The following is a 20,804-nucleotide window of genomic DNA, read 5'->3' on the forward strand; positions in this document are numbered from 1 at the left end:
GTTACCATTCCTCAGCTCTTGGCTAGAAATGATAATGCCCCACACTTAGAAGGTTGGGATTCAGTCACTGTTGCACTGTAGTGAGAAGTAATATTTGCTGCAAGCATGCCACCAATTTGTGACAGTCAGCCTCCAGAGAGGAAGACAAAGTCACCCTAGTCATTCAAACAGAGGGATTCTAGTACAAGGAATTGGTTGTTATTGAATGAGGCAAAAAGAGCACTGAGACAACTTGGTCACAAGCAGCAGCTGCCATCCTTAGAGTTGGGGAATGAAAAGAGATGGGCTGCTGGAATCAGGAGCTGAGAGCAGCAGCAGGAAGCCAGTGCTAGAATAGTGAGTAAGAAGGCCAGCCAACCGCAAAGAGATGGCTGAGGATGCTCATGAGGTACAGCAGAAGAAAGCCAAGGAGCCCTCTCCTCTCTTCTCCCTACTCAGTCTTTCTCTAGTGCTGCCTATGGACACAATTGAATTGAAAACCTTCTGCAAGGGACTCTGGGCAATGGTTTGCAAGTCCAGAAGAGTTGATTTGTACTGAGGGACAACTGGCACTCAGCCTTTGGGATGGGTTAAGTTAGTTAAGTGGCAGCCAGCTATCTTTAGCCCTTGTGCTATGTCAGACACCATAAAGAAGAATGAAATTATGTTGTTTGCAGAGAAAAGATAGAACCGGAGAACTTCATGTTAAGTGAAATAAGCCAAGCTCAAAAAATCAAATGCCACATGTTTTCCCTTGTATGTGGAAGCTAGACCTATAAGTTAAATGTATATATAGATACATACATAACATATATACATATATATATACACACATACATAGTGTGAGAGAGAGAACAAAATTAGTGAGTCTGACTGAGGGGACTAAAGGAGGTGGGAGAGGGAAAGAAAATATTACAGAATGAAAAATACATATGTGAATATAATATAATGCACTGTACTGTAAGTTGTTGCATATTAAGGGAGCATGGTGACAGAGAATAAGTAAGTAACAGGGAGGTTAATTTAATTAAAGCATGATATATACAGGCCTGAAGTACCAAGGCCAACCAACCCTGTTGAACTCCCAATATACACTTTAAAAAAGTGAAGGGCAGGAGGATAAAATAGGTCTTTTCCAGGGGAGGATACTAGTGGGAGTTGGATGGGCACAAGGAAAGGGGGAATGAAGGTGTATATGGTGGATATATTTTGTATTCATAAATGAAAATAGAATAATGAAACTTGTTGAATTTGTTTTAAGAACTGGGAGAGGGAAAGAGGGAGAACAGTGGAGAGGTAATCGATGCATCATTGTAAGCACACATGTAAATATCACAATGTATACTCCTGTACAAATATTATATGCTAATAAATTTTTTAAAAGAAAGCTAAATAAAAATGCCCACTAGAAAAAAAGACATAAACAACCACTGATGTCCTACTCTTCTGGGTATGTCTTGGTTTTACAGAAAAGAACTTTTCCTGTATTAAAGTAAGTCTCATCAGTAATCCGTTTATAAATGTTTCCAGCAGCATCCATGTGGGATTGAGCCTGGTACCATGTGTGGGATTAAGACTTAAGGGCAGTTCATTTTCACACACTCCTACCCACTGGTACACTGATAAGATTTATTCTTATGAACTTGACCCCAAAATTATAGGAATAATATCCCCAATCAAATGGAGCAGTGATTATTAATAGAACTTCTAATTTCTGAACAACCATGTAACCTTTCCTGAACTCAGAAATGTAGCATATTTAACAAGAAATGTTTTTCTGCCACTTACTAAGTAATAAGTAAGTGTCTTGCTGATACAGTTTGCTATGCAGGAAGGTTTCAGACTCAGCAAGGATGAACTTTTAAAACAATTTGTGTCAGCCTGACCAAGTCTTGTGCTCTGTACATTAAATGTGCAGTTGCAGGTACAATTGTTCATCTTCTGACTTTTCTTTTTTTATTTTCTTGGGAAGTCAAATGGTCTATGTTTCTATGGCAGGTAAAATCAAGTAGTGACATAAAAATTTTTTTTTGCTAACACCTTGTATTAAGGAAAACTAATTTTTTGGTGACACTAGGCTTTGAACTCAAGGTCTCACATTTGCTAGACAGGTGCTCTTACCGCTTGAGCCACTCCACCAGCCCTTTTTTGTGTTGGGTATTTTCGAGATAGAGTCTCATGAACTATTTGCCTGGGACTGTCTTAGAACCATGATCCTCCTGATCTCTGCCTCCTGAGTAGCTAGAACTACAGGTGTGAGCCACTGGCTCTCAGATTCTTCAGGAAGAAACTTGGATTAGAGGTCAGGAGACATAATTTTGCATCCTGACTTTCCACATACTAGTGTTTAATTTTGAGCTTCAGTTTGCTCATCTATAAAAGAGATACTAAAATTAGGCTGTGAGCATCAAATGAAATTAGCAATGTAAAGAGATGATGCAAATGCATGGAGCTATTGTTAATCTTGCAAGAGGTGGTGAAACACAGCATTGCAGTCTTCAAGATCTGGATCTGAGTCCTGACTCCCCCACTTACAAACCTTTTCAATCTTAGGCAAGGAAGTCACATATCCCAGTTTTAATTCCCCAACTATAGGAACCACCTACGCCCTGGGCTGCTGAGAGTAGTAAGGGAGGGAGAATCAGAGGACACATAGCACATTCCCAGCACATCGCAAGCCGTCCATAAACACTAGCTGCTGTTGCTGGTATTGTCTTTACTCTCATTATCACCTTCCCTTTTCAGAGAACCAGATACATTATTTGCAAGATATATGGAAGTTAACATTTGTTAATTATAGTTTAGCTCTTTCTTATTAACATATTCATTGTACAAAGGGTTTCCTGTGATATTTCCGTATATGCATATAATGTACTTTGATCAAGATTAACAATGAAAATGTCATTATCTTCTTTTTCTCTACTCAATTTTGTTGAACACAACAAATAGAACTCTTTGGACTCATAGATTTTTACTATAAAGCCAAGAGCCACGTTTTGTCTACTTGGCCTTGGAGCTCAGAACAAGTAGCTCCAGATACACGTTCATGCCTTTCATGTGGGATCCTTGTTTCTTTGGTGTTTTAGAAACTGGCTGATTCCTATTTCTCTGGAAATCTTTGTTGTCAAATGACATGATTTTTTTTCCTGGAAAAATCAAAAGGTCAATGTTTTTATGATAGGTAAAATCAACAACATAAATTGATGGCTCATTGTCCTTCCATTTCATATAATTAAGTGGATCAGCAAGTGAGTCTAGTTTAAAATAAACTTTTCCTTGACTCTAGAGGAGTCACAACTGAAACTTTCCAAATTATGTCCATTAAAAGCTATCATCTTGTGAATAAAACTATGTTCTTGGAGGAAAAGCAGAAGTTGTGAAAATATTGATCTAAATGTTCTCTCACTGGGAAGGCAGTAGCTGAAATCTCAACAGAGACCTCAAACAGTACCCATTAATCATACAGCACTACTTACCCCAGTCTATTTCACAAATGCTTCTGTCCCCAGAGAAGTGGCCTGTCTCTTCATCAAATCTTTCTTACAGAGCGTCATGCTGGGAGATCTGCAATATCACTCTTTCCTCATATTACCAACTGTTTTGAAAAAAATCATTTCACGCTGACAAATATTGTATCTAATGCTATGCTCTTTTTGAAAACCACAATCCAACAACTGATGCTGGAAGTAAACCAAGCTCCCGCCATTAGCAAGGGCACCTCTTTCTCACCTTGTTGTCCCTAACCAGGACCCTATAGAGTTAGTCTCTAGTGCCCAACACTCAGTTCTCCAGAGTTCATGGCTGACCACACATAAGGGTGACACTCACATTTACTGAGCACTTGCTGTGTGTCCTAAATGTTTCCCCATAGAATTCATTTAATCCTCACACTCTTTAAGGGACATATTGGACGAATGATGTGAAAATAAGCTCATATAAATATTCTGTGTCCAGATAACTAAAATTATTCAATCTAATCACTTATACTGCTTTCTGAAAGACCCTACATTCACAGCTGGTTTTTGACCAAGGAGATCAGCATGGCTCCTGTGCAAGGAGGCCTGGGGATTGGCAGAAGTTCTGTGTTTTGTAGGGTTGGGCTTTGTTGTTATTATTGATGATGTTTGTTTGCTTGTTTTTAGTTACTCTTGCCCTTCCACACATTTCAATGGCTCTCTGAACTGTTGATAACATATCAAATACAACCTCCTATAGTTAGAATGGCTTAAGCATGTTTAGTCATCTCCACGAGGCAGTACTTGCCAAGAGAGAAGAAGCAGCAACCAGATGAGTGATGTGCATATGGCGGGTGGGAAGCAGGATGGCTCAGTGATTAGGACTCCTTGCCCCTGCTTGATATTCTAATTTCTCCCCTCCACAGCAGATGATAAGGGCAAAACTCTCATCCCATCTTACTCTTTGTGCATCAATAGCAAAAAACAACTGTGAACAAATCCATCCCTTCAAAAATTCTGGTTATTGGTGACATAATGACTGTCTCTTCCTCAGGAATTCTCTGGAGACCCTAGACACAGTCGCAAGAGTCTACTTATAGCACATTACCCCCACATAGGGACTCTCTAATGAGAATGTTGAGGCAGGGAAGTTCTGGGTTTCCGCCTGACCTCATTCAACCAGAACCTCTGATTGAAGGCCTGTTCCAGACACGTGACAAAATTTTGAACAGAGAAATGTACAGAAGTACAGAAAGAAGTTTTCTCCCTTCCTGGCTTAACAGGTTGTGCTACTGTGCTCCAGAGAGAGAGAGAATGATCTTCATTGAGTTGTTACTGTCATCTCTTGACCACAGTGTGCTGTTGTTATGTCATATGTGTGATGAGATAGCCATTACATCAGTGAGGTGGAGGAGGGCTCACAGGCCTGCTGGCCAAGCAGTGTCTCAGCTCCCAGCTGCAGGCAGATGGCACTGTGATGTGTAGGACAACTGGCTATCAGCGGAGAGTAAATGACGTCAGTGAAGCTGGAGGTCTTCTTGGCATTCCAAATTCCAAAGGGTCAAATAGATACAAAGCTCACTTTCACACAAACCAGCTGCTTGAAGTTCTGGAAAGGACTGCAGACTTCTGAGCAGTGTGGAAGGTGTTAGGAAAGTCATTTAAGCCCGTATAAATAACTCTTGAATTACATTTCCTTGGGAACACATAGATGTCTCTGGAAGCAAATACGAGCCAAGTAAGGATCTCCCTTCCTTAGTTCAGAGCCCAAGCCAGAGAAAATCCACAGGCTTGATATGAAACAATAGGTTTCTTTTTCAGCATTAGATTTAATACTCCGTGAGATGCCTTGGTTAAGTGTGCATTCCCTGCAATTTATGAAACAAAGTTCATCCACTGAAAGTGTGCAGTTAAGTGGACCTCAATAAATTTTCAGAGATGTGCACCTATCACAGCAATCTTATTTTAGGATACTTCATCATCTCAAAAGGAAGCCTTATGCCTATCAGCAATCCATCCCTCAGTCACTGCCCACTCCCCCACACACACCAGCTGTAGCAAAACATCCTCTGCTTCTATCTCTGAAAGTATGCCTTTGTGCAACCTAGACATCACTGGAAGTTCCTAGTGATTAGAATCATGTGATAAGTGCTGTCTCCAAAATTAACAATTTTTGAGAAAATTTATTTTCTTCCTATGTCACTGAACTTCCCCTCCTCTCTCCACACCTGTCTTCAGCACCACCTCCAAATGTGACACTGTTCTTCATTTAATAAGTGTTTATTAAGGACCTGCTGTATGCCACCCATTGTGTTAGCTTTTGGGGGTCACAGATGAATGAAACAAAGCCGACTTCCTAGCAGAGGAAGACAAAACAGTAACTAACAATAGCAAAGCACAGAGGTTATGTGTAGAGCATCACCACAAGGTGCTGAACACCTTGGAAAGGAGAGATGAGAGAGCAAGGTGGGAGTGTCAGGAAGGAGGAGGTTACAGCAGGGTCTGGGCTCTTCGGGTGGACATCCCCTAGAAGTCTCAGTATGTAAGACTTAGAGGAGTGGAGGGAAGGACCCAAGTAGGTGTCTAGGAAAACAGCATTTCAGACACAGAAAACGTCCTTGGCAAAGGCCCTCCAGCGGGTACACTGGTGACACATTTGAGGAACAGCAAGGAGACTGGCTGAAATTGGGAGAAAAGACAAAAAGTCAAAGGGGACAGGGATGGGTGCCACAGCTGGGTCTTGAGCAGACAGTGACACGAGCTGAATTATATTCTAGCGGGACCTCTATTCCTGCCATGTTGAGGAGGAACAAGAGAACAGAGAACCTCCCACTCACCATTTGAGAGGCCACTCTAGGACAGAGGCTCTGCATCTGAATCACTGGGCAGCTTTCCAGAACCAGCCTGAGTTACAGAACACTAATTGGTCTGGGTGCAGCCTGGGCCATAGGTTTTTCAAAGCTGCCTGGGTGATTTTGATGCGTGGCCCAGGTTAACCACTAGAGCCTTTGGAGCACTAAGTAGTCCCACTGGTTTTTGACTCTGCAGCTGGGAAGCAAAACCCTGCAGATGACCCCAGATGCCATTGGCAAAGCTGTACCCAGAAGCCACCAGGGAGCTCATTGCCACAGTGAGGGCGGGGCACGTGCCACAGACAGTGTGCACACTGGGATGGCTGACTAGATCCAAACATGGACCCTGGATGGGAGAGAGGTTTTCTCCTTGCACCTAAAAGAGGGCTTGTTAGCATGTATCAAGGCAGAATTGAAGGATATGACTTGAACTTCAGGAAAGAGTTTTTGAGAAAAGTCGTGACAGTATGCCAGGCATTGTACAAGGGAACTGCTGATGAAAAAATAAAAACAAGGTCCAACCGTCCTTGCCCAGGCCAAATGGCTCAAAGTGAAGGCCATATACTATTTCAAAACGTGTTATTTGTGAGAAGGCTTTAAATAAGCAGAGGAGAGGGGAGATCCTTCAGTTGCCTATCTGAGCTGCTGGCATTTCTAATTCAGGGCGATGAATAGAACATTATTGTGTTGCATCGGCACGAGTACAGCAGGGGAAAAAAAGATGCTTGGAGCAGCGAGCCGAACATGAATCAGCAATCTCATTCTATTGTGTAGAAAATAATCACCAGGCTGGGAGTGTGGAATTTAAGAATCATGCAGAAATACCCTGCCCCCAGCAGGAAACAGACACTGGCTAAAACATGGCATCTTGTTTTTTGGCTTGTGGAGCTGAAAGGAATGTAGAAAACTTGGAGAGGATTTAGGGAAAGCTGACTTGTAAATATGGAAAATGGAGCTGGTTTAGACCAGCATTGGCAACCTCTCAGAGATGGCACCCAAAGGGGTGTTGATTCCCTCTCAGAGCTGCCCTGGCTTCAATAAACAACGTTTCCTGACTTCCTACTATGTGCTGAACACTGTGCCATGTAGGGAAAGGCAGGACAGTGACTGTACCTTTCAAAGACCTTCCTGTCTGTGGCAATGGGCAGCAAAGCACAAATTCTATAAATCCTCAACAACAAATGGGAAGCGTCACCTCTGGAGGGCATAGGGGAGCACAGACAGCTGGAGCAGCCTGGAAGTTCTGATCCAGTAGGGCTGGGCAGGGCCTGGGTATCTGCACTTCTAGCACAACACCACCCCACAATGCTTCTGATCCAGAAATAAATACAGGGGTCAGAAGAGGAGGATGAGTGTGGTTGAAAGGTGAAGTCCACTAGAAAGGTGCAACTGAGCTGTTGGTTCTATGGTAGGTGACCCTTTGTGACCCTGCTCATCAGCACATAGCTAAAGGGTTTTTGTTAGTAATGTATCACATTGGTTGTCATTTTGTCACTGTCCTAGGGAAAGTTGCAAGGGGCAGAGGAGGAGAGGTGTTTGCATGACCTAGAACATTCTGAATCAGAGTAACATGACACATGGTTTTAGGGATCAGTGGTCCCCACACCCAGGCTCATACTCTTATGGACAGAAGCTCTCAACAGGATCCTGGGGACATGTTTCCTAAGCATACATGTCTGAGCCAGCCCCGGAGAGCATGGGAAGGACCTTCTCAGGGGAGCGTGTCATTGTATTACTACAGGATGTGAGAGTCCCAAATTCAGGGATGCCGCCCTAAAATGTTTACACATAGCCTTCAGATAAGGGGATATTCCACCATAGAACCCAGTGCGACAGTCAGCATAAGTTTATTTTAACTGGGGAGTCTCAGAGCAGGCTGAGTGTGTTCTGGTCAGGATGGAGATCCACCAGGATGGCATATTGGTTCCTGAGTGGTTAAGGCTGGTGGCTCTCAGCATGTGGTCCCTGGAAGTATAGCCAGCTTGCCTGGAAACTTCTCAGGTACCCCAGAGTAGTGGACTCACACTCTGGGGTGGAGCCCAGCTGTCTGTTTAATGAACCTTCAGGTGTGAAGCATCATTTCAGATGGTGCTGGAGTAGCTCGCTAGTCAGGAGCAGAACAGGATGGAAATGCAAGCAACCCACCATGCGTACGTCTACTGAGGAACCCAGTGTTCTGTGTGGTTGGCCTCTCGTGCCATTTTCAGACTGCACTGAAGAACTTCAAGTGTTTGGCACCTGGCCAGCCTTCAAGCTATCTTTGGCATCCCTGCTGTTCCCACTGGTATCATGATGTTTTGCACCCCTTTCTTCACAGCCCTCATGTCTGTGTTCATTTCGTTTTAAAGTCTTCATCACATCTTGCCCATGTGATAGGGACTCCAGAAACCATTAAATGATAACCTAACCAGGCCTCAAGTCTCGCTGAGATTTTCCTCCTTCTCCCTTGCTCGTGTACTCTACCCTGCAGTTGCAAGCCAGATTAACAATATGATGCTTCAAGGTCAAGTTTTGTGGCCGTGAGGGAATGAAAAGATGATGCCAATCACACCCTTTGAACTTATTCACTGATTTCTAAAGCTGTACCAAGGCACCCTGGGAGTGCCACAGCAAACCCACAGAAACCCTGAGAAATTTTTCATTTTAAGGGAAACACAACAACTGTTAGGCACCACAAAAATACTATTGTTAGGCTAATTACTTAATAAACATAGCATTTAAGTATTTGTTTTGAAGCCAGGTGCAGTGGCTCATGCCTATAATATTAACTACTCAGGAGACAGAAATTGGGAGGATCAAAGTTTGAGGTCAGCCCAGGCAAAAATGTTGCAGAGACCTCATCTCAAAAGACAAGCCAGTGCATGTCTATGCAGGAGGCATAAATAGAAAGATCACTGACCAAAGTCAGCCTGGGCAAATATCTTAATACCCTATCTGAAAAATAGCTTAAAGCCAAAAGGGCTGGAAGCATGGCTCAAATAGTAGAGTGTCTGTCTAGCAAGTATGAGGCCCTGAGTTCAAAACCCAACACCACAAAAAAAAAAAACCCCAAGTATTTGTTTTAACCTGGGGTCACCTTGAAAAAGATCATTGAAATTCTGAATGTCAGGCTCTGAGATGTGAGGCATTGTGTGTGACAGCATCACTGTACACAGGTAGATTCTGACTAGATCATACATTCTAACCAGCACTTAAAGAAATGCACATCCTAAATTTAATTTGAACATCAGGGAGACCAGGGGCCCATGGCTCAATCCTATAATCTTAGCTACTTGGAAGGTTGAGATCAGAAGGATCGTGGTTCCAGGTCAGCCCTGGCAAAAAGTTCACAAGACTCCTTCTCAATCAATAGCCGGGTGTGGTAGCATGCCAACTACATCAGAATGGATAAAAACGGAGCGCACGGTGGTCCCGGCCAGCCTAGGCCAAAAATGAGACCATGTCTCACAAATAACCAGGGAAAAAAGGGCTGGAGGCTTGGATCAAGTGGTACAGTGCCTGCCCAGAAAGTGCGAAGTCCTGAGTTCAAACCCCACTACCATCAAAAGGAAAAAAAAATGTCAGGGGAAGAAACTAATAGAAAAGGATGACTATCCACATACTCTTTAAGGGGCTTCCTTCTTTCTTCTAATTCTCATTTAGTGTCCTAGCCCCTCTTCATGACTTAAACATAGTGGACTAATGCTTACAAACATGAACTAATAATTCCTCTAATAATTACTGAAATCACCCTTAAGACAGATGGTTGGGATTGAAAATTCATGCTGTGCACACCATTTTATGCAGGAAGCCATTGAACCTGCTAACAAAGTTAGTCAAGGGACCATCACCAAGTAGCATCCTACCTAATGAAGGGGAGAATGCAGTCTCTCATGTCTATTTTTTATTTTTATTTATTTTTACAGTCCTGAGGGTAGAACCCAGGCCCTGGTCATACTAGGTAAAAACACTGTACCACTGAGCTACTTCCCCAGTCCTTGTTTTTGTGTTTGTTTTTGCAACAGTGTCTCACTATGTAGCTCAGACTGGCCTTGAAATCTCAATCCTCCTGCCTCAGTCTCCTGAGTGCTGGGACTACAGGAATGTACTACCACACACAGCCTCTGAAGTCTATTTCTTAGGAAATATTTGGCATTTAAAAAATAGTAAACAATTATACTTATTAGGAGAATTTTATTGTCATCTTTAAGGAATTTTAAGAGCAAAGCTGTCTTCATTTGCCCCTTAGGAAGGTGACTGGTTTTATCCCAAGGCTAAAATCTCTGCAAGCAGCCCCCTGCAGATTCCAAAAGCCACAGAGCACAAGTTCAGATGGGAGGCGCCATTTCCCTGGGGTACTATTGGATTTTTATTTATTTACTTATGTTTCCTGTACAGGATACCTCTGTCAAGTAGTCAAGAAGTAATCTTTCCTGCAGAAGCTTGTCTGGGGTGGGGGCAGGAGTGGGCTGCTTATTGTTGTCTAATTCATCATCAAACACTTTTTAGAAATCAATAATAAATCACTTGCTTCAGTGCAAATGTTTGTTTTCACATTCTTGTTTGTTGTTTTTCATCTGTGTGTCTCGTAGTCACCTAACCGCAAATATTTTCAGGCATCTGGTGTTCTGTGTGGTGCCCTCATTCCTTAGGAATTATTTAATTCCCTTGATGTGATGTGATGAGTGTGTTTCCAGATCTCTCTCTCTCTCTCACACACACACACATATACACACACACATACACAAACAAGTTTAGCAAACTTCTGAACTTCAAGGAGAGGCTGCCCTGCTGCGCCCTGCTGTCCACCAGGTGGCAGTAGCGGCAGTTTGAACTACCGGCTTGGGCTAACTGGACTTCAGTTGAATTCCTTGCTTAGACTGAGTGAGTTCTCAAGCCACCTGTCCACTCTCCCGCTAAGAGACTCCTCCCTTGCTAGAAAAGCAGCTAGGAGGAAGAAGCACTATAAAAACAGCAGGCACAAGTCCATCCTTTCTGAGTTGGCCTCATGAAACTTTTCCTGGCTGGTTTCTCCTTGACTTGTCTGTCACTGCATTATTTGGCGCAAAAGCACTCCATCTTTTACTCCATGAGACAATAAATTTGCTACAGCAGATGGTTTTAGATATGCAGGAGTTTTATTGTTTGTTTTATAGCCTACTCTGACCCCAAGCATCCACTTACACCATTGCTGACAAGTTCTGAAAGCAGCAAATAGGCCTTAATTCAGGCAGTACCACAGATGTGCCACATGTGGATGAGGGCGCCACCAGGCGCCAGGTGCATTTATCCTTGTCAATCTCCACATTCCCTTTGAGGTAGATGGTCTTGTCCCATTGTAGAAAAGCATCTCTGAATTCTTACTGTCCTAAGCATCATTTTGCTGGCACAGAGCAAGGCCATGTTTTCCACCCTTCCATATTAACTCTGACAGTATTTGGAAATGAGCCCAAGGATGAGATGGTTGGATGCGACTTAAATACAGCAGGAAGGTTCAAGAAAAGCTGATCGTTTGGCTAAGAACAACAACAAAAATATTAGCCACAGCAAATTAAGCTCAGTTTCAACCATAGACTCTAGGTGCATTGTTTCCCTTCCTGAAGGCAAAACACGTACAAAAAATCTAAAGTGAAAATTACAGCTTTGCCCTTCAAGAGCTATTTGCTAATTTCCCTTATGTGTGGATCGAGTCTCCTGCCATACCCGGTGGAAGAATTCTGAGCCTGCCTTCCCTGTGAGAGGAGATCCACTCAGATCAATACCAGGCCACTGGACAAACAGAGCTGCTGTTGTGCACGTCTTCATTAGCTACCTCAGAGCCTTCCATTCAATTTTAACCAGGCCCAACTCCAGTCTAGCTATGCTGGCTTTTAATTGTTTTTCTCTTAATGGTATTTTGATACTCCCAGATAGAGACAGTTTTACAAAGTGTGAAAAGTAGACATGAGCATGGTAAGATGAAATACACCTTGTCTCTGTTCTTTATTTGAATTTTTTTTTCTTTATTTGAATTTTTAACTAATTCTTGTTGTCAGAAATGGAGTCATAATATAGCCATTCATTGGATTGTAGATCGACTATTCAGATGCAAAGACCTCAGGGAAACACAACCAGGGCTGCATAGAATGCTATAGAGTTGGGACAAATCCATTTCTGTGTCCAGCCTTCCTTACTTCCCATAATAAGGTTTAATGACTATGAATGATAACCTTGAAAGAGGAGAATGGCAGGTGAGAAAGAGGCAATTTCACCTCCCTTTTATCCTGGTGATGATAGCGAGTAGGAGAATGAGTGTATTTAGGCCACCAAAGGCACCATGTAGAAGGTACCAGATAATAACCCCAGTTCCCCAGGCCTTAGGATGGCTGGAGATGGCCAGATGTATAGATCACAATAATCATGACTACAATAATGAAGGAATCTTCCAAGACCTTACATATTGGTGTCTTGCTTTTAGATTTACAAAGGACTTTGTAATCACCTTGGCCTCACCCTAACCTTGGAGGCAGAAATTATGATTTTGCTTTGCCACTGAAGCTCAGAGATCATAGAGCCTGTCCAAGATCCCCTGACTCCTGGGCTGAGACCCAACCATCTGGAAGGACTCCTAGTCTAAGAGTCTTTCCTCCAGAGCTGAGACTGAACTGGCTCTAAAAGTACTTCCCAAACATCAGGGTGCAAGATTTGATGCAAATGGGCCTTCCTTAGGAGAAGAGTTTCCTCTTCTTCCAAAGTGGGAGCATGAGATGGCCTGGACCCTTATAACCTCAATAATGTGGGGCACAACCACTTACCTTTCCCCAGCTGTCCCAGATGACACAGCGGTGACAATGACAAAGTGAGGACAAGGTAGGCATGGAGTTCAGCCCTGTCTTATAATTTGCAACAGTGCCCAGTTCCCCACAATACCAATTCGTGAAAGCAGTTTCTTGACTCTTAAACACAGCTTCAATACACACCCTGGGCTGTGTCTCCTGTTCATGTAGCAACCTCTAAAATCATTTGATTTAGGAAATCTAGAGTGTCAAGTGAGACAGAGGGTGTGACCACTTCCTGGGGTCAATGATTTCAGGTCAGAGTCTGCAATAACCCACTTGGCATCTGACCTTCTGAAATGAACAAGAGTCGTTTGTAAAGTTTCTTCTATACCAGTCCCATGCAAGCAATCCTAGCTTTCTTTGTGGCCCATGAAGCCAGGTGGAAGTATCAATAGATAAACCTCTTATTTTCATTGCTCTGACACATCAGGTTACATGACATTCTGCTACCCTTCCTTCCCAGAGAGCCTAGGAGAAGAAACCTAAAGGAGACATTGAAAGAGGCCACAGAAGGCCTCCCTCAGGAAAGGTTCTCGATGTGAGGGAGCATGCCGTTACAGTCTCAGCATATACTCTGTATAAACAATGATTCATCAGGTCTATACAGATATGGGAAGGTGTTGCAAGGGGTAATTTTTACAGTTGTTCCTTCAATACTGTAGTTTCTATAGGGGAAGCAAGGAGACAAACAACAACCAAGGGGACACTGACTACAGAGAGAAGAAAATAGCAACGATCCCATTGAAAAAAGGTATCACCAAAGGGGCTAGATTCTGAACCATCCCCCCTCTGCACTGCAGCAGCAGTTATCATTCTCAAATTGGGTCATTCCCTCAAGGGATTTTCATATTTCCACATTGCCCACAGGATAAAGTTCAAAATCATAGCAACCTTTCAAGACCCCTCACCACCGGGCCTCAAACTACATTTGCAGTGTAGTTCTTGGCCATTTCCTGCTCTTGCACTTCCTTACCCTAAATCATATGCTCTGTACCCTATCATATACTCTCAGCCACAGCTTTTCAACTCTTGCCTTGAAAAAAAAATCAGGCTTAGTTTTTCAAGGCCAAGTTCAAATGTCCACTAGGTCTCCACATACAGGTAGAATGAATCACACTTACCTCATTGCCTTCAAACACACCTTTCATCCTTCCTGTTCAACACTTCTGCCCCTAGTGATAGGTTATTTCTTCACCTATGCCCCCAGGTGGGCTTCATGAGTAATTCACTTTGAATGACCTAGAGCCTGTACTCGTGTCCATTGCAGTGAATGTTAGCCTTATGCCAAATCCTGACATTGGTGTATTCTTTATTGGCCCCCAGGCTTCTCAGAGACCCATCTTTCTTTAGCCCTCAAAGGGATCTATAGGTTGTAGGTTCTAGTTCTCATGTCCCCTTTTCATTCTACCTGCTAGATTGCATTTACATTGTTTTATATCTCTTCCATCAGCTATTTGAATAATAGCAATCAAAGTCTACATCTATGCTTAATTTGGTATCTGTGAGTGGATTTTGCTTGTGTGGGCTGTCTGAGCACTCCAGAAAATATACACCAAATCATATGCCCAGTTTTCAAGAGGAGGGACCTGTAACTCATTCTCTGAATAGACCACATCCCTAATAGTTGAGACCTGACAAAGTAACACATGAAGCTTTTGCCTTCATGAATTTGAAGAGGGAGCATGGAACAGGCCTGGAACCATATCCCACAACAACACTGTTTACTACAGCACAAAAGACTTTGGTCTTCTCAAGGGAGGTCTACTGTGCCCTGAGAACAAGAAGCAGCTGGGGCAGGGACAGTGCTCCTCTGCCAGGTCCCCGCATATGAGATGTGAATCTTCTTCTGTTTCTAAGATAGAGCAAAGAAAGTCCTAGCATCCTCCAGCAACATCACTCCACCATCCTGGGTGCATTCAGCCAGTCCATGTGACAGTTTCTCTGTTATTTGTACCCTACTGTCTTAGCTTCATGTGACTCATACCTTTTCTGGGTTTCCTTCAGACTTTCTTAGATAAGATTACCATCTTCCAGGACATTCTACATGAAATACCTCTGTTACAATATAACTGTCACATGTGCTTTGGCTCTTGTCTACAGGCTGATTGCATTTTTCCCAAGATGGCCCCAGCTCACAGTGGGTAGCATGAAGCCCAGGGCCTATCAAGATTCTGTTTCAGAAGATGCAGTAGCAGCTCTTCCATCATCGATCTTTTCAATATAAAGGCATTTTATATGTTTAAGAGGCAAATACCTACTTTCCACTCTTCTAAGGGGAGGGGCACAGGACTGAGAGTGGAAAGATAGGGCAGAAGAAGCTCCGGCTTGGCACATGGTCTGTATGACTTGCAGTTTTAGCTGCTCCTGCTCAGCCAGCCTGCAATGTGAATAGTAATTCCCTGAAGGCAGCCTCTCATCCTCACTTATCTGCACCCCTGGAGTTTATACCAGTGGGAAATGCCAGTATCACATGGATCATCATGTCTTACTGCTTCTACTTCCTAAATGTCCTGGGTTACCTGCCCTCCCATCTCCTCCACCACCATCACCCTCACCCCCTGCCTGTCTCCCAGACTTGACTATTTTGCTGTCCACCCAGCCACTGCTTAAAACTTGGATCATTCCCTGTGTCACCCGAGAGACTTAAAGGAGTTGCCCAGATTTTTCTGCACAAGGCCCCACTTCTGCAGAGCAGTCTGGGTACAGGAGGAGCACAGGATGGAAGTAGAAGGTTAAATCACAACTGGGGAGAGCCTTCTTTCAAAGGAAAGCCTTCAAGTCCAGTCACCTCCACTCAGAAACCTTCCCAGACATGCCCAGTTAGAACTGACCTTTCCTTCTCAGTCCACTCTAAGGAGATGTAAGGTAAAACCTATATGCTACTTTACTTTCATTTTTGGGCAAGATTCTCTTACTCTGCTAGATTAGAAGCCCCTTGTGAGAAGAATGAGTATTGTCTTTGAACAAAACCTGGGGCATAGACTAAACAAAGTAGGCTTCCATCCAGGCCTCTTGACTGGTGACCAAATGGTAAATGACCTACCACTTCAGTGGCACCCACCTAGGAGGCTACATGGAATGGCATTGCTCCCCTTAGCCAGTGCTGAACTCTGAAAGTCCCTGGTTCACCTCCAGACCCTGACTGGATCTAACTGAAAACTCCCCTGAGCAGCGAGCAATGGGACATTTCTAATGAATGATCCATGGATAGTGACTCTGCCTGCTGGACAGTGATGGTTCTCAGTCTTTCCTTAGCATCATTTCACCTTCTTAACAGTCAACACCTTGACACTTCTTCCTCACTTAACAAAGCCCTTTGCTGTGCTTGTTTCCTTCCTAGCAGGCAAATCACTTGCCTTGCTTTATTTTTAAGCTCTTTTCTCCTTTGTTCCCATGAAGTTGCTGGTGAGGCCAGCCCCCGCCATGGCTGTGGAGAACCACCTCCGTCTCCTACCTCAATACAGAGCACTTTGCTTACTCCTCAAGTGCACTGTAGGATGACAGGAAGTCCTGGGACACCTGCCTAGCAGGGAGAGTTGTTAGCGTTTTACTGGAATTGCTTTTAAAACTCTAGAACTCATCAAAGGAAAACAGTACTAAATACTATGCAATAATATTTAATACGAAAGCATGAGAGCAAAGTCATACTAGCATTCCATTAATGCTATAGCAATGACAATACTGTTGGTATAATTGAGTAGCAAGAATTCTAAAGTACTATATCATACTGTAGTTGAAGAAAAATTGTGCTAAATAATACTAAATAATCAAAACAATACTAACTTTTGTGGTACTGACACTAATTTTAAACTATTAATAAGGATCAAAGCATATTATATGCATATATGGACATATCACAGGGAAACCTCTTTGTACAATTAATATATGCCAGTAAAAATTGTTAATTAGCATTTTTCCTGTTACTGGACACTCCCTGTTTCTCACACAATGCTCTTCTCTAGTACATAGCCTGCCAATTAGAATTTTTGGAAGAAAATTTTAAGTTGATGGTATGACAAGCACATACTGGGATTTTGTAACTTCCACTTCAAGATGATTAAAACAGAAGGATACAAAACCACTTTTACACATTAGTATTAGTGTAATGATCAGTCATGATTCCTTTGATTGAAATATGACAGAAATCTGACTTGAAGCATCTGATGTAAAAGGGGAAATATTTTCCTCAAGGTCACTGAGGAAGAATTGAGTGGCCAAACACTTGGCAGAGCAGGAAAGGACCCAGCTGGACCTCAGGAAGAACTGAAAACAGAGTGTGAGACCTGTTGAGCTTTGCACCTCAAGCTCTTTGTGAATTTCAGATCAGTCCTGTCTCTACCTTCAGATAGGCTTTTCCCAGGGGACTGAGAGATGACATGGGCTGGAACACTTTTAGAGTTTTACCTTCTGATGAATTCTTCCTCTGGAAACTGAATGAATAATAGTTCTCTTTCTCTATTCCTCTCCCCCTGCCCTTCCTTTCTCTTCCTCTAAATATCCTGAAGAGGCATCTTACCATCTCAATTCTGGTCCTGAGCCAGCTTGGCCAGAGCTGGGACACTAGAACTGGCAGCTCGAGCCAAGGTCCTTGTCCTCTCCAGGACATTCAGCAACGTGTCATGTGAAAACATGGTAGCATTTCCCTGGACTGGAAGTAGAAGTTAAGAGCATCATGGAAGTTGTTTTTTTTTTTTTTTTCTGGAGGTACTGGGGTTTGAATTCAGGGCTTCACACTTGCTAGGCAGTGCTCTACCCCTTGAGCCATGCCTTATTCTGGTTATTCTGGAGATAGAGTCTCACTTTGTTTCCCAGGTCAGCCTGGACCATGGTCCTCCTATTTTAGGCTTCCTGCCATAGCTGGGATGACAGGTCTGTGCCACCACACCCAGCATTTTTGCATTGAGATGAAGTCTTATGAACCGTTACTCAGTCTGGCCTTGAACTATGATCCTCCCAATCTCAGCCTCCCAAGTAGTTAAGATTACAGGAATGCCCCACTAAGGCAGCATAGTTTTTAAGAAGAGCCAAGTACTCCCATAAAGAGATTACAGTCTAATGAGAAAGGCAGTCATATAACCCTATAATTTCCACTGGGTGTGACAAGATCTGTGATCAAGGTATGATTTCATTTCTGTGGTATTAATGTGCAGCCAGAGGGCCATTATAAGCTTGTATTGTGGGCATAACTCCCATACTTCCTATTTCATGTGCTTCCTCTTCTCCCACTTCCTCCCCATCCAATGACTTTTCTGTGCATAGAACATTATAGTTTACCTAGCACTGTCACCCATGTCTTCTGAGCCTCAGAAGCAACAGCCTTGTGAACAACGGAAGCATTTATTTGCTTCCGTATCTTAGACTGAAGAAATAAGGATTCCAGTGCTTCAAAATTACTTCTCAGGATTCCACAGCTTATAGGTGACAGTACTGACCCTTGAACCCATGCTTTGGGCTTAGTGATATTCCAAAGCCAACATGCTGCCATGACCTTCTACTGGACACAAACACCCTCCAGAAAGAGGAGCCAGGTGCTGATCTGTCCCTAGCAATATGCTGAGGGCCCAACCACATTCATCAACCACCTGTGTTCATCTGTGTGCAACCATCAGCACTCTTTCCTCCATCTCTGTGCCTCTGGTCATTGACATTCACTGAGACTCCTCTCTTGCTCATGGATCTCGTTAATGTGGTGGTGAGGGGAAACTAAAATCCTAAGTGGGCAGATAAGGGATTCAGTTGTCTAGAGCAGGGTGTCTAAGACTTTAAAAGTGCCCATGAGTCACCTGGGATCTTGTCCAAATGTGGATTCTGATCGAAGTGAGACCCAGATTTTCTATTTCTAACAAGCTACCAGATGATACTGAAGCTGCTGGTCCACAGACCACACATTGAGAACCAAAGAGCTAGACTGATGGCCAGGAGTCAATGACTCATGCATGTAATCCTAGCCACTAGAGAAGCAGAGAGCAGGAGGATCACAGTTCGAGGCCATCCCTGGCAAATAGTTCAGGAGCTCGAGCTCAAAAACACATGACACAAAAAAGTGCTAGCGGAGTGGCTCAAGTGGTAGAGCACCTGCCTAGCAAGCATGAGGCCCTGAGTTCAAACCCCACTACCACCAAAAAAATCTAGATTGAAGATGCAGATACATCTCAGCCTCTCTTGGGGAAAGCAGTCACTCAGTAAACTGGTAGCTTTCTTAAAAAGCTGAGATGAAAAAATGTGACCTTAAAAAGTTATTTTAAAAAACATTTTTATAGATGGAAGCCTGAGATGAAAAATTAAACTTATATAAGCTTATACATGCCACATAGCAGATAGGCCATTCATACTTCAATTGTCCCAGTTCTGAGTTGTAACAAAACTTGTCTCAAGCTAATTAATTCATATGATATTGTTTAAATAAAAACATTAAGGAAAATGCAAATTATAATCTATGTATTTTTTTCTTGCATTTTCTTTGTAGGAAATGTCAGTAAAGAAGAAGATGCAGAATGATCACTAACCTATGACTCCCAACAGTATGACAGGTATTCTTTCTTAATTTTCTTTGTGTGTCTTTGTTATTGTTCCATCTAAAGCAAATTATACAGTTCCCAAAGACTAACTTGAGCATCTTAGCAACAATTATTTCTACACCCCAGCTATTATTAGTCCCTGTAAACACATTCCTACAAAATGTGCCTCTGATCTTCTCCAGGATTTACGAGATACTGCATCACCTGAGGGATGATGGAAGGAACAGGTTAATGTGTAGACCTCCTAAGATCCCTTGCACACTGAATTTGCTCTTGTGGTCTTTCAAATCCATATAACAGATGGTCCTACTTCCTTATTAAATCCATAGATCTTCCTGAAAGTGGGCTATTTATTCCACTCAGCAGAGTCCAAAAGGAATATGATTAGACCACATATGGCACAAGTTAGCATGGGTCAAAGAAGAAACAGAATGAGCCCCAGAAGAATATGAGGTTACAGTAGTACAAATTCCTTGTGCAACACATAGAGCAGAGGTTGCATACTTCAGAGGCCCCAGGGACCAGGCAAATAACACCAGTGACTGAAAAGGTAGGTTGTAAGAAAAAACAAATAAACAGAACTGGAGAACTCAGGCTCTCTCTGAAGAAAAATCATTCCTCTAGTCTCAGTAATCATGAAGTAGTCATGAAGCCCTGTGTATCCGGAGATTGCTCATTTTCCATAGAAGTTGGAAATCCAGATTTTAAGTGAAGTATCTCAATTAACTTATAAAACATCAGAGACTCATAGGCTAGTGACAGTGTGTTTGCTGCCTGGAATCCTCCTATGAGCTGTCAGTTCCTGACTCCAGCTGTCCACCTTCCAGCCTAGCACCAAGTTCATGACTGTCCTTTCAGATATCATGACCTCAGGGAGGACACCCATAAACCTCTGCATATCACGGATACAGGTAGACTTTTGAAAATCTAATCATGTCAACTCATCAACTTAGGATAAACCTAATGTGCAAGACCATTCCTCTGAAAGTCCATTCTCTAGTAGGACCTAAAAAGACAAAAGGAACTGGAAGTTGCCACTCCAGCTTCTGAAAGTTGGGAGACTCCCAATTAATCAACGTAAGCATTATCTCTCCAGCATCATTGCCCTGCCTTTCTACCCACCAAACTTGAGCTTCTGATGTAACAACAAGGTAGAGGGCCTGGGAAAACCAGAATGCTTCACACCATTCTGTAAGAATGGTG

General features: G+C 42.9%; 1 protein-coding gene across 14 annotated transcripts in view; it reads left to right on the forward strand.

Moving 5' to 3' along the window:
• Thrb (thyroid hormone receptor beta) overlaps positions 1-20,804 on the forward strand; it is a 407,107-nt gene that overhangs the window by 255,747 nt on the left and 130,556 nt on the right. For 9 of the 14 annotated variants that reach the window (XM_074043798.1, XM_074043802.1, XM_074043799.1 and 6 more), the window contains one exon: positions 19,550-19,613. The exons of the other annotated variants lie outside the window; for them this stretch is intronic. In XM_074043798.1, coding sequence (XP_073899899.1) covers positions 19,592-19,613 — 22 coding nt within the window. In that variant the 5' untranslated portion in view covers positions 19,550-19,591. The remainder of the gene's footprint in view (positions 1-19,549; positions 19,614-20,804) is intronic. 14 annotated transcript variants of the gene reach the window in all.

The sequence above is a fragment of the Castor canadensis genome, chromosome 10 (assembly GCF_047511655.1).
Source record: "Castor canadensis chromosome 10, mCasCan1.hap1v2, whole genome shotgun sequence".
NCBI lineage: Eukaryota > Metazoa > Chordata > Mammalia > Rodentia > Castoridae > Castor > Castor canadensis.